The 14,698-nt window shown below is 36.8% G+C and overlaps 1 protein-coding gene across 3 annotated transcripts in view; it reads left to right on the forward strand.

The window, feature by feature from the left end:
* The window catches only part of DPYD (dihydropyrimidine dehydrogenase), a 319,673-nt gene that overhangs the window by 149,589 nt on the left and 155,386 nt on the right, over window positions 1-14,698 (forward strand). For all 3 annotated transcript variants that reach the window (XM_032446240.1, XM_015870373.2, XM_032446239.1), the window contains 2 exons: window positions 1,850-2,060; window positions 9,874-10,058. In XM_032446240.1, the coding sequence (XP_032302131.1) occupies window positions 1,850-2,060; window positions 9,874-10,058 (396 nt within the window). The remainder of the gene's footprint in view (window positions 1-1,849; window positions 2,061-9,873; window positions 10,059-14,698) is intronic.

Raw genomic sequence — 14,698 nt, forward strand, 5'->3', positions numbered from 1 at the left:
GTGACAAGGAAGAATAAGATAATCAGAAAATCACAGAATTGAAGGGGTTGGAAGGGACTTCATGAGATCATCAAGTCCAACTACCATGCTAAAGTAGTTACTCTACAGTACAGCACACAGCTAGGCATCCAGGCAGGTCTTAAATATCTCTAAGGAGACTTCACAACCTGTCTGGGTAGGTTGTTCCAGTGCTCTGTCACCTGTACTGTAAAGAAGTTCTTCTGCATATTTGTGTAGAATTTCCTATGTTCCAGTTTTTGGTCATTACTGCTTATCCTATCACTGTACACCACTGAAAAGAATTTGGCCTCATCCAATCACTTTCCATGCTTTAGTTATTTATAAACATTGATAAGATCCCCTCAGCGTTCTCTTCTCTAGGCTTAATAGATCCAGGTCTCTTAGCCTTTCCTCTAATGGGAGATGCTCCGGGCTCTTTACCATTTTTGTCACCTTCTGTTGGACTCTTTCTAGGAGATCCCTGTCTTTTTTGAACTGAGGAGCCAGAGTCGGATGCAGTACTCCAGATGTGAACTCACCAGGGCAGGGTAGAAGGGAAGGATCAACTCCCTCAACCTATTAGCCATGCTCCTTCAAATGCACCCCATGATACCACTGGCCTTCATGGCAACAAGGACATGTTCCTGGCTCATGGCCAGTCTGTTTTCCACCAGAACCCTTAGGTTATTCTCAACAGAGCTCATCTTTTAGCTCACCAGTACTGATGCATGTAGTTATTCCTCTTTTTTATTATCCTTTACCTCCTTTGGCAGATTAAATATCAAGTGGGCCTTAACCTTCCTCATAGCATCCCTGCAGGCTCTGGCTATATTCCTATCTTCTTCCCAAGTGGGCAGGCTCTTTTCCCACAGTTCTTGGACCTTCTCCCCTTTGAGTTCATCAGTGAGCTCCTTGTTCATCCATGCAGGTCTCCTGCCACCTTTCTTTAATTTCTTATCTTAGGGATGTACTGATCTTAAGTTTAGAAGAAACAGTGTTTGAGCGTTGAACAATTCTCATGGGCTCCCTCTCCTTCCAGTGCTCTATCCCATGAGATGCCTCTAAGTAGATCCTTGAAGAGGTTAAAATTGGCTCTTTTGAAGTCCAGCAATCCTACTTGTAGCTTTGCTTCTTCAGTGTAAGATCCTGAACTCCACCATCTCAGAATTGCTGCATCCTAAGCTGCCTTCAGTTCTTACACCCTTAACGAGCCCTCTGTTCTTAGTAAGAACAAGGTCTGGCAGCACACTTCTCCTTGTCAGCTCCTCCACGACCTGCATTAGAAAGTTATTTTCAACGCATTGCAGGAATCTCCTGGACCACGCATGCCTGGCCATGTTGCTAATCCAACAAATATCAGGATGATTGAAATCCCCATAGGTACCAGTACAACTTCCAGCTGTTTGTAGAAGACCTCATCAACTTCTTCCTTCTGATCAGGTGGCCTGTAGCACACACCCACAACAGTGTCACTGGTATTAGCTTGCCCCTTACTTCTCACCCACAGCCTCTCCACATGATTCTCTTCCACACCCAGGTGGGGCTTGGTACATTCTAGCTCTTCTGTCACATAAAGAGCAACTCCAGCACCTCACCTCACCAGCATGTCTTTCCTAAAAAGGACGTAAATGTGTCAGAAAAACATTTGCATTGCAAATCTAACAAGTGCCACTGTCTAGAAACTGATTGATTGAGTAGCACTGCCGGCTCAGAAATCAGTATTAAGATGCCTATCAGTATAACATACTCAGTGCCTTCTGCTAAAGAAGAACGTGTGGTAACATCTTGAGTGAACTTTTCATAAAACTTATCATGTTTGTTTATTTATTTCATTACTTCTACTCTACAGATGGAACTTGCAAAAGAAGAGAGGTGTGAATTTCTGCCTTTTCTCTCCCCTCGGAAAGTTGTACTTAGAAGTGGACATATTGTTGCAATGGAGTTTGTTAGAACTGAACAGGGCAGTGATGGAAACTGGAAAGAAGATGAGGATCAGGTTGTTCGTCTGAAAGCTGATGTGGTGATCAGTGCATTTGGCTCAGTTTTGAGTGATGCTAAAGGTAATCCTGGGTAATGCATTTCATGGATACCAGCTGTCATTTTAGCTGCGGCCATTTTGTGTCCTTTGGCAGTTTTGTGAAATAAGACTTCTGGAGATTACAATGCTTGTTACTCAGTCCTTTCCACAGTATTTGGTTTGCCCTTTAATTATACTTCTTAGGACAAAACTAAGAGTATGATTAACAAGCAGTTTTCTGCATGTTACTGTCTAGAGCAGGAACCCAGATTAGAGGTACAATTGCTCAGTATATATCTTGCTTTTCTCTCAGTGCAAAAGGAATAACTAAGAATACTCCTGGGGATTTCTCTTGGGCTCATTAATTAACCTTAGAGAAACTCATAATACTACTACTTTAGACTGAACTGATCAGATCTCTGAAACCTTTTATACCTATTGAATTAAGAAAGAATTAAGACAGATTTGCTATTCTGGTTTAACCAGCTTTGGGTATCACTCACTTCTTATATGTACCCAAGAGGACTGTGGCTTCTCTCATACATGCAGGATTTGTTAAATTGTTCTGTGCTTTTCTTAGCATGTCTCGTTGTTTACTTGTTCTTTACAAACTTTGGTCTTAAAAAGAAAGGGAAAAGAAATGAAAAGGAAAAGTGTGTATTTAGTTCCATAATAAGTATAAAGAAATTCGGATGTAGATGGCATTTCAGTGTCTCAATGTGTTACTCACATGCAAAAGAGCAGAAGAAAATGAGTTCAACTAAGAGCATGAGAACTGAGCAAAGTTCAGACTGTTCTCTGACACTAGGTTAAAGAGCTCAGATACACTGTATCAAAGGTGACTTGAAAGTTCAAAACATATGAACAATTCTGGAATGTTTTGTTGTTGATAATTTAAAAAAATCCTGTTTTGAGTCTTTTGGAAGGATTTCTAGAGCCTCATAATAAATCAAGTATTAATCTATGCAAGCAGTTTGTTTCGTTGTGATTCATACAACTTGTGATAAATGAGTGATTCTGTTTGCTCTCACATTGCAAACTGCTTTGTCTAAAAGCGTGGATTTTATTGTGCTGCTTTGCCATGATACTGTGCTAGTTTTGTATTTTCTGCTGTGCGTTTGCCCTGTAGATGACGTGTTGTGATGTTTTAAAATATGAATACAAAATGTGAGGGGAAAAAAAAAACCAGAAATCTGATCATGAAAGAAGAGAATCATTCATTGCCCTTGAGGGGAGCAACACTCATCAATTTCACAATGCATTTTTGGTGAAACTGCTATTAAAATAGAAATCAAATTATAAAGAAAGAGGCAAGAAATACCAGCATTTGTTTTGCACCTTTTAAAAGTGAGAGGGCCAAGACTGGAGGGAATAAAGAACTTATTCTGAGCACATCATTCCAGTTGCTTTTAGACCTTTGTTTTTTTGCCTAAGACAGTCTAACAAAAGTTGAATGCACTTTTCACCACTGAGCTGAATTCTAACTAAACCTTGAGACATACACAACAAAAAGGAACAACAAAACATATTAAAAAAAACAACCCTGGATACCTTATATTCTTAATGTTTTTCCAAAAGTCGTCGTATTTTTGTATTTTGTATTTTTGTATTCAAGAGATGGAAATATTCAGATTTCTCCAACAAGAGTTTGAGAAGAATACACCAGAGCTACTTGAAACTGGACTAGGCCCTTGAGCAACCCATTCTGGCTTTAAATTTGATCTAACTTTGAAGAAAGGTTTGGACTAGGTGATCTCCAGAGGGCCTTTACAGTCCGAATATTTCCATGTCTAGGTGACTTGCATGCATGTTGAATAAGGATATTATTTGTTGCACATGCAGAGTTCTGTCAGTGATCTAATTTATCAGTCATCTCTAAAAATAATGAATGCTGATATAGGTGGTATAGAATTGGTATGGATTAAGCTAGAAGGATTTGTCTATTTCTTATTAATAATGTTGTTACTGATGTAAGAATAAAGAAAATGCTATGAGAACCAAAGGGAATGAAATGAGACAGTCTCAGTTCAGTGAAGTATAGGATATTCTTGATATACCTGTTTTGCTTAACACAATACAAATGCATGGGTGCTGCTGGACTCAGTAGAAACAGTCCATAGGTTAGAAAGCTTTTTCTGGTCTATTATCCTTATCAAGCTCTTTCACATTCACTGGCAGAGTAACTATTACATTTCCACCAGAGATTCCCTGAACCTGTAGTAGATGTTTAGTCTTAAATATATATATATGTTTATATATAAATATATATAATTATAAATATATATATTTATATATGCTAATTGTGTTTTTAAAAAACAGTTCAATAAATATTCATCTTCCCATTGGAAATCGTATAAATGCATCATTCATTAAAAAGAAATCAGTTGTAAATCCATTTTATGCTCATGAAGTTGCTAATAGACAAAGTGGGAGTGTTGCCCTCTTGGCTTTTATAAGATCATTGGTACTTTACTGAAACCAGTTTAAGAAAAAGTAGTTTAAATCAATCTACTACAGTTGGAGTAAAAATAAGGTTTTACTTTGTTGTGAAAAGATTTTGCAAGCACAAGCTGCTTTTATTTTATTTTATTTTAAATTCTTGTGTAGATTACTGAACTCTTCAACCGTCATAGCTGATTAGCATAAACCAACAGATGAAGGAAAATTTTGTACCCTTTCTGATGTTCCAGCTTTTTTGCTTGCTTTATTATTTTGGAGAACTGCAATGTATTACTAAAATATCTCTGGTACCATTCTAGATTGCAGCTAATCAGCGTATACACATGTAATGCTAATTATGTCCTAGTAGTGCATGCAGCCTCAACATGCTATTCAAAACAGATCCAGTTGGTTTTAAAGTCTAAACTCTGAATACTTTTTTTGTTGGTTTTTCTTCTGATAAGCAAAAGGGAACAACATTTTGGGATTGCAAAATTTTACACAGGAACAAATGTCTTTGTTCTGATATATTCTTGTATGCTTTTGTGAAGAAGCTGGACCTTATGTGGAGAACCATGACAGTTTTGTGGAAAATAGTACACTTGGTCAGAATGCACTCCAAAATGCAATACAGGAGAAGTGTGTTTTGTAGAGACTGGTGGCATACATTCACTACAACATTCTGTTCAGCAAGCTAGTAAGAGATAGAAGATAGCTGGCAGCAGACTTTTGGTAGGAACCTCTCCCAGTACACCTGGAACCCAGCTTTAACTGGTTAAAGCACTTTTATTCCTGTTTCAGTACATTAGTGGGGCAGAGGTGGTGGAAAAGCATGATTGTGTGCCTTCCTTTGTCTTCTGGGCCTCCAGACTGGGCAGCATAAGCAGTTAATGAGACTGTTGGTGTGTATGATGGTTATAGTTTTACATTTGAGATTAAGGAAGATACAGTATATTTGTATTTTTCTGAAGTAGTACTTCTATTCACTGTAAAGGAAGCCTGTAAGATGGATATCAAAAATAACATTAATGAGCTACTAAAGCTAAAATTACAGGAACTTATGAAATTGGTTAAACATAAAAACCATTAAACTGTTTATTGAAGCTTCACAGATATACTGCAGCTAATGAGCATTTCTGCTATTTAAATAAGCCCAAATTGAACACACATTACATGGATACATAATTAGTCATGGCAGTCAAACACACACAGATTCACTTTTAAAGCTTTATTTGAGGAATCTTTTCCATTTGATTTGTTTTGTTAATTAAAATATTTTTTCTGTATTCACTTACATTTTAATATTGTTTTTGCAAGCACAATAATTTGCTGCTGCTTTTCCATTTGTGTTTATTTGCTCTGTGAATATAGCAAATGGAGAATATCTATTCAGAACTGTCCTTTTGTTTGGTATTATTTGTGTTAGCATCATTTGACAGCATTAGAATAATTCAACTGTATGTTATTTTTCATCCAGAAAGTTCCTTTCAAATTATAGATGAGGGATGCTCTGAAAGTAATGCCTCTTACATTGCTGTGTTTGCCAACGATATCACAGGCTGATTTTGGTAGAATGTCAGCAAAGGCTGAACCTTCCAAAAATATTCCATCATACTTTGTTGCTGTGTGACAGATGGCAGTAGAGGGGCACTCTGACAAAGTGGCATCTGACATGGTGCGTATGGAGTAAAGGTGTGTCATTGAATTCTTCCACGCAAAACTAATGGCACCCACTGATATTTGTTGATACTTGCTGTGCATTTATGGAGACAAAAAAGTAGATGTGAGCACACTGAGGAGGTGGTGGGTCACCTCCACTGGTGCAGATTTTTATGAGCGGAGAATTCAGGCGCTTCTTCATGGCTGGCAAAAATGCACAGCTAATGGCGCTGACTGTGTTGAAAAATGGTGTTCTGTAGCTGAGAGTTTTCTCTATCAATTATTATCATATAGCTCTTTGTACCTGTTGTCTTTTCCATGGAAATAAATGGCATTTGTTACATTCAGGGCAACTTATGTATAATATCAGGATACAAAGGAGATATAAAGGAGAAGGCAATAGAGGCCCAAGATTGCACTCCAAATTTTGAAGAAAGAAGAAAATAAGTACAAAATGGCTGCATTAGTTTGGAATTTTAAAGAATGTGAGATTGCAGGCATTGGAAAGACACTCCTCTCATTACTCTGTCCCAAACAGAGCACCAACAAAAACAGAAAGCAAATTATTTGCTTGTTGTTCCATGGCAAACAGCAGCTCAGGAAACTGATAGCCAAGTTCATCTTAAAAGACCAGGTTTTGGCTCCTAGATTCTTTCTCACACCTCACAGAGGCAAAGCAAAAACCTCCACTTGGGAAGACCAGTGTTCTTCCTTCTTGCAGGTAGTGTAGTAAGTAGTTCCTTCAATTGCTCCAGATATTAGATATAAGTTGTAAGGGTATTAGGAACTCATATAAGATGCCTTTGAATCATGTCCTTATTTTTACTTAATCTAAATCTTGGAGATTATAAGAAAAACAGAAGGAAATAGCTGCTGGATACCATGTCAACCATACCACAAGGGAACTGTGCTTTCTCAGTTTTTAAAACACTGAATCAGGCAGACAAATCCTCAGTCCCCAGGGGAAGTTGTTTCAAGCAGATGCACGTTGGGCTTTTTGGCACACAAAAAGCTTTTGATATAATTATGGCCATACAGTTATTTTAGCACAAAACAATCCAAAGATGAATTTGAGAAAAGCAGCAGATCTGGGATAGCTGAAATAATACCTATTTCCCCCCCACAATTAAAAGACAGTAGTCATAACTTTTAGTTGTACATAATTTCCTGTGGAAAATCTATGTGTGTAGCAGTGTGTTGCCCTCTAATACACATACTGTGGTTCAATATTATCTCAGTGGAAAAAAAACAAAAGTCATCTATCCTAACCCCAGTACCAAACCCTGCAATGGCAAGTTTTCTACTATGATGTTTTTTTTCTTCTGAACATGTCTTTACAAGTCTGTATGTATTTGACTTGTGAGAACTGTCTAGATCACATGCTGAGATGGCACCACTGCACCCAGTAAGTTATCTTATGTATGGCAAAGATGATTGAAAGTTGTCTTGATGTACAGTCTGAGACATAAAGAGGAAGTTAACATGTTGATTTATAAATATTACTGAAGTATAATAAAACTACTATCAGCAACTACAGACACTTTCCTTGAACAAAGAAACAAGAACAACAAAAAAAAAGCCAACCCAACAAACTGTTGTTTCCAGACTGAAAATTCTCTCCCTCTGAAGGTTCTGTTTGGAATGACCTTTCAATAATTTAAGTATTTTTAAAGAAAACAATTTCATAACTTTGATTCTGCTACTAGGCAAATATTATTCTTGCCGAGTTAAGCCAAAACTCTGTGTAGGATAGGAGGGTTTGTGCAAGCAGTATGTCTTGAATATAGATTAAATATTTCTGCTTTCAGCTTAAAATTGTGACTCTGCTTTCTGAAACAGATGCAAAAACAAAACAAACGAAAAAACAACACAAAAACCTCCAAAACTTTGGGTTTCAGTCCTATGACCATTCGTGTTTGCCAAGGGTAAGGAGAGCATAGGTGGGATAAGCAGATTTAAATGTTTGCATCATGCTTTTGATTTTATTATTTTACCCTTTTTTATTTTGCTCTGCTCTTTGAAATACGTTTGTGATATTTGATTTGGTGGTGAAGGGAGATGCAGAGCCTGGGAAGAAAATTCCACCATGACATTGTGTGAGAAAGATGTCTTTGCAGGTTGTTGTACACCTGTCTGTGCTCTGGGCTAGTAGTGTGAATTTGCCCTTGTGTTGGTGTAGCAGAAATATTCTTGTTTTAAGCTAGCAGGTTTCTCTTTTACATATATGACAGCGCAAGTACATCAGTTTAATTGACCTTGGCAATCTGCATCTGCTAGCGGTATGTCCCTAAGGGGCAGCACAATTTTAAGCTGCATTTTATTGCAAAATCTTCGGTTCCTGAGATGTAAAGCCACATAAAAATAACTCACTTTGATATATGGCATCAACGTCTGCTGGAAATATTTATTGAAAGTGTGATTCTCTTCATGAAGCTATTCTGAAGTGTCTCAATGATAAGGAAATGATGTTAGAAGTTGCATAATCACAATCATGTTAAGAAAGAAAGATTATTTTAAGGTCATTTATTCGTGGTCATTGTCATTTGTCTAATTGTTTATTTTTCTGATTTTTTAGTTGTTACATCTACGTTGTTTTTAAAGGCAGTGTTAGGTCATACACAGAATGCCTATATATACTGTTTACTGGCTTTAAAAAAGTAAGGATCTTAACAAATCTTTTGAATATTTAGATCATTTAGATCATTCTTAGTGAATGATCTAAATATTCAGAAATTGCAGTGAAAAATATAAGAAAGATAATCTTTGTGTAAACATTTCATTTTTATTGTATAGAAACACTCTATATATGTATGTGCTTCAAAATGAACCTTAATTTCAGAATGTTGTGAGCTTAAATATCAGTGTGGTATGTTTTCTATTTTACTCTGATGTATCTTTTCCAGAAAAGAAAATGCTTTGAATCAGTACATTTTTTCAAAACCAAAGCTGTCAAAGGATAACATTTCCTGGTATGGAAAATGTTGCATCTAAAAGTTTTCTATCAGGTTTGATAATGACCTGTGGAAAAGTAGCAGAATATCATTTCTGTTGTGAACATTAAATTTTGAATGAATTTCTAGAAACCATAAATGTTCTTCTTTGGCTTTAAACCTCAAAAATCATATGTGGTATATGAAGTTGCACAGGAGTGAATATGTTAGGTTTTCAGGTGGAAAGCATGTTGATGTGGAAAGTACAGTACAAAGCTAAGGGTAGAAGGGGAAAAAAAAACCACAAAAAAACAACAATTTTTTTTCCCTTTATTAATAGTGTTTTCAGAAGTATTAGATTATTTTTTTTCCTGGGGTGTGAATAATACTAGCGTGAAAGTCTTTGTCAGTTGTAGCTTCTGGGGTACATTGTTTCTTTTCAGGGAGAGAGCAAAAGAACACTAAAATCAATTATTTCTCGTAGTCAGTCACTTCTTGGAACTCTTGTCTACTTGTATTTTGTAGACACATCTGGTTTTGCAGGCACAGAGGAAGCAGCCAGTTACTGATGCTACCAAAGGACTGTTCCATATAATAGATGATATTCTTCTGAGCTGTGTTACTGACTATGTACATCTACTACCTTAAAATAAATGCTTCTGTATAGAAAACAATTTTTCAGTTCTGTAATAAACTCACATTTAATTAAGTGAAAAAATTAGACCTTGGAAGAGCTTTCTTAATTGTTATCAGAATATATTTGAGAGATTTTGGCAACGTTCTTTTTCTTTCTTCTGTTAACATATTTGTCCTTCACTTTAATTGCAGTCAGAGAGGCCATGGCACCTATCAAGTTTAACAGATGGGGTCTTCCTGAAGTAGATCCAGAAACTATGCAAACGAGTGAACCCTGGGTTTTTGCAGGTGGTGATATCAGTGGTCATGCTAACACTACAGTGGAATCAGTAAATGATGGAAAACAAGCCTCTTGGTACATGCACAGATACATACAGGTAACTATTTATTTATTTTAGATTAAATATGCAGGTTTTGAATCTAGATTATTTGGTGATTTGTACATTACATACTCATTCAACTTGGATCACATACTTGATTTTGAGGAGTTATATTGTCTTAACATTGAAATCTAAGAAACTATTTCTGACCTCCAGCTGTGAATTCCAGTCAAGGAAAATACACAGGGCAAGTAGAAGTCCTGGTTAGTAACTGGTGAAAAGGAAGCAAGTCCATTGTTATTAAAAAAGTAAAATATGGCAATACTGCATGAAGTAAAAAATAATAGTGCAACAGCTGATATATGGGAAAAGGCATTTTTAGTATTTTTAGAGTACAAGTGTATTAACAGCTTACAGAGAACTCACATGATCTACATGAGAACCAGAGTTGGCTTTGCTGAGGCTGTTCAAATGGAAACACAGGACAAAACAGTCATTGAATGCAAAGAGGAAAATGATGAAAAAGAGAATTTACCTTAGTAATGGAAATATAAGGGGTACAGACTTGAAAAGCTTAGTAATTGCATGCTCCGTTTGGTGCTCTTTCCGAGTCTCTGAGCATTTCTGCTAGCTCTACCTTTTCTAGTTGAGGAGAGAGCACTAAGTGTAGAGGAACTGTCAGAGGCAAGATATAGCCCATGTACAGACAGACAACAAAGACCGTGTTCATTGTGCAAGGAATGTTTTAGAAGTACGATACATGATTCATTTTTTCCACCAAAAGAGATTTGAAAAACTGAAGTTGGGACTGTAACAGCTCGATGTCTTTCTCCCCCATCCATCTGCTCAAAGCCTCTCTGATTGCATGTTTGTGCAATTTCATGTTGTTGGGGTCTGATTTCACTTCCTAAAAATACTTCAACTGAAAACTTGTTGTTAGTATCTGTGCATTTTTTTTTTTTTTTTCCCACTTGATCTAAAGCACTATTTGTGTCCTGGCTTCTTCAACCCTTTGAAAATGCTGAGTGTGAAACATCTTTAAACCCCAACCTACTTGCCTAATTTCTCTGTACTCAGTGAATTTGGGTAACTGTGATACTCAGAGATCTACGTTTTGTCTCCTTCCTCTTTAACCCTTAAAAATACAACTATCACTTGAAACCCCTTATTTTTCATGTTGCTTTCTCCTCAAAGCCTTTCTTATAAATCCGTGGCACTTTTTTTCTTTTCCCTTGGAATGCATTGAATGCTTTGCAAGAAATCTGAATAGTCTAGTTTAAGAATTAGAATTTTAAAGCAAGCAGGTTTGTGATATTAGAGAATTTCCGTTACCCTTTGCAGGTTTCAAGGCAGCTTATTCGACCTTACAGTCTCACCAGGAAGCTAATGGGAAATCCTTACAGCAATCTTCACAGGAAAGTTTCCAAATGTCAAGTGTCACCTTTCCAGCTGTTAGATGAATGGGTAGCCCAGGGGCATTTATTTGGATGTGCAGCCCTTGTAAAATCTGGTTGCTGTGGTGGAGTGCACTGTAATTTGGCAATTTACTTTACCAGTTCTTGGACCTGATAGGTATGGAGGAGGGTTTGTATTTTAAAGAAGTTGTTTATGAGAAGATGATGTTATCCTCATGTTTATACAGGTAGATAATGTATGTGGGTGCATACCTTTGTATGTATTGTGTGTTCATTACATTGCCCCATATTCAGAAAACTTTCCATGTTACATAAAGAAAAACCTTTTTAAAGTACCTTATTTTATCTTTAATTTGAGATTCTTAAGATAAACAATCTTTGTGTGAACTGAGTGTCTGAATTATGACAGATTTTAAACACATTGTTATCATCTATTCATTTGCATTTTAGTTATAGAAATAGGTAGCCATTTCCAAAACCATCAGAACTCTCAGTAATTAAATCTATAAATAATGCTGTCAGTGTTTAGTAATAGAGAAATATTCCATAAGACGTATCTACCAACTCAAGACAAACCCCCCACCACCCCAGCTCCCTGCAGAAAATCCTGTTTGAACGGTGTGCTCCTGCTATTCCAACCTACTCCAGACAAAAGGCTAAACAAACAGATGGGCTTGCTATGTGCCCTGAAACTCCAATCATTTCAATCTCTGGCATATGATCAAGTGAAGCATGAGATCTAGACTCAAGAACTCTCCAGTAGAAATGCCTTATGTTCAAAACCAGGAATTATTTACAGAAGCTTCTGGGCTGCTCTTTCTCTGGAAACATTCCATCATTAGTTGCCTAGATGTCTCCTGCCTCTTAATGTTTTCTGCCCACTCTGCTAAGCATAGGTTAATTCCAGAAATTGTTGTCTGCAGCTCTGTGATGGCTTAGTTTCTATAAACATGACCAGTCAAAGTCTAACCAGAGGCAGATGAAGTAGAACCTGTTTGAAAATGCAGGCTCCTTGAAACAATTCTCTACAGGTCAGTAGAGGTCCAAACACAGCCATCTCAATTAATGTAACTATGCACTACTCCCATTTTTCCAGGATTTAAACATTTTTGTTACTCCATGAATAATGTAAAAATGTATTTAATTTAGTCTTGGTGATGTCATGGTTTTGCATGGTAAATTCTTACTAAGAATCTTACTAGACTACTGCAGGTAGATTTTCGGTTAACCCGTGACAGATGACTTACTGAATTTGGGAATTTAATTTGGGGATTACAGTGGTCCTTGCTTTTGTCCAAAGGTAATTTTGTAATAGTGGGCAGAACAATATAGGCTGCTATTCTCTTCTGTGCCCCAGTTAGCATCCGTTTCTTCCATTTCTTCTTGGTCAGTGAAAGGGATTTATTACTTACTATTACATAATAGCTATAGTCAGGATAGTTTACAATTATTGCAGGACTAATTTCTGATTTTCTATGCCTGCTTTGAAATCAACAGCTCTCCCATCACAGTTCTTGCACTGTTTTCTTTCTTTATCAGGAAGGTGTAGACTTCAGCCTACTGATGTCTACAGAGACTCTATACTCTTCCTCCATTCATACACCTACCTGAGAAGCGTTTTCCTATCAATAGGCTGTCAATATGACATCTTATTCTCACTAAAGTCCTTCTAACAAAGTGATTTTTCCTCTCTTTCTCACAATCAGCCTTTTTATTTTACTTTTTAAAATTTAAATATCTTTGTTTATTTGTTTGATATTTTTATTGACCCAGTGTGACCAGTGCCTTTCATATTTCTAGACTGGCATGTACAATGTGCACTTAAAGAACAGAGGACCAGGTCCTTTCTGATATTAATTGTACTTCAGTGAGGTGAAGTATGAATTTGGAACACATCTCTGTGCAACTCTGAACCAGCACTGTGTATTTATTATTATATTTCTTTGTCTATGCTATTGAAAATATAAATCTGAAGAGTATAGTTGTTGATTCTTTTCTGAAGGTTGACCCTTCTCATATATTTCTCAGGCATGCAAAAAAGTACTTTATTTCATAATTGATACCAAAGATGGGTGTTTCCCAGGAAACTTGTCTTTGAAGCTGTTAATTATGCTGTCTGCTTCTATTCATGAGAACTGATGGAAAAAAGATGAATGTCCCTGCTCTTGTAAAATGCCATGTAAAACACTAGCGTGGAGACAAGTAGAAAACATTTTCAAAAAGTTGGATGCAGTGCATGTGCAGAGAACCTGATGTTTTAACTGCACACTATTTACTAAGAAATATGTCTGTTCCAGAAAGAGAAAGTATGGGAGAAGCATTAGAAAATCCCTGACTGGACAGAGCACTCAGCAGCTGGCTCAGGTGACCCTGCTTTGAGCAAGGATGGTGGACTAGGTCATCTCCAGGCATCCTTCCAATCATTCTGTAATTCTGTGTGAAATAAAAAAGATATTGAATAAAGCCAAGGTGTAGAAAACAAAGTTACATAACAGATAATTGGAAAAGTGTAGAAGGCATACAAGTAAGGGAGGATAGCTCTGTTTCAAGATCAGACTTAAGAAGAGAGAGAAAGCAGAACTGAGATGAAGCTATTCAGGAAAACTCCCAAGCAGTAGGATTTGTACAGAAGACTCTATGAAAAATAACAGTAATACAACTACTCACTTTCATAGTCTGTCTTTGTTAAAGGCACAGAAATGGAGTTAGACCATATCACTGTGGTTAAGAATTTTCTCTGTCTAAAGAAAATGAATGTCACAAATTCTATCAGGTTTAATGCTTAGTCCCTGTCTCAGCCCTGCACTACAGGCTGTACTGCTTTTGCCTCTGGGCATATCCTGGTTAGAGCAGGGCAGGGACACTTCCCACTGTGTGCTGGGGATTTTTCACCACACTCTCGCAGTGTCCAAAAAATTGCCATGACTGAAACAATAAAATAAGTACCTGCAATATTGTTAGCTTTGCGGGTTGGCATCAAATTAGAGGAAGAGTGAGCCATACTCTTTGTCCTCTGCTTTTAAAAATCAAGGGAAGAGTTATTATAAATAAACTCTTGCCTGCGGGCTTTCTTTTCCTATTTGTTTTGCGTTGTCAGGGAAATCCTTCATTATAAAGATTATTTTGTTTTCAGGAACCTATAAAACATTATAGTTTGCCAAAAGTTTTGCTTTGTAGAAAACAACACATCAGGGCTTAGTAAATTTATTTCTTTTATAAGCACTGTGCTGAGAGGAAAAAACAGCAAAAATAAATAGAGCCAAAAGTAAAGTGATAGGATGG

The sequence above is a fragment of the Coturnix japonica genome, chromosome 8 (assembly GCF_001577835.2).
Source record: "Coturnix japonica isolate 7356 chromosome 8, Coturnix japonica 2.1, whole genome shotgun sequence".
Classification (NCBI taxonomy): Eukaryota; Metazoa; Chordata; class Aves; order Galliformes; family Phasianidae; genus Coturnix; species Coturnix japonica.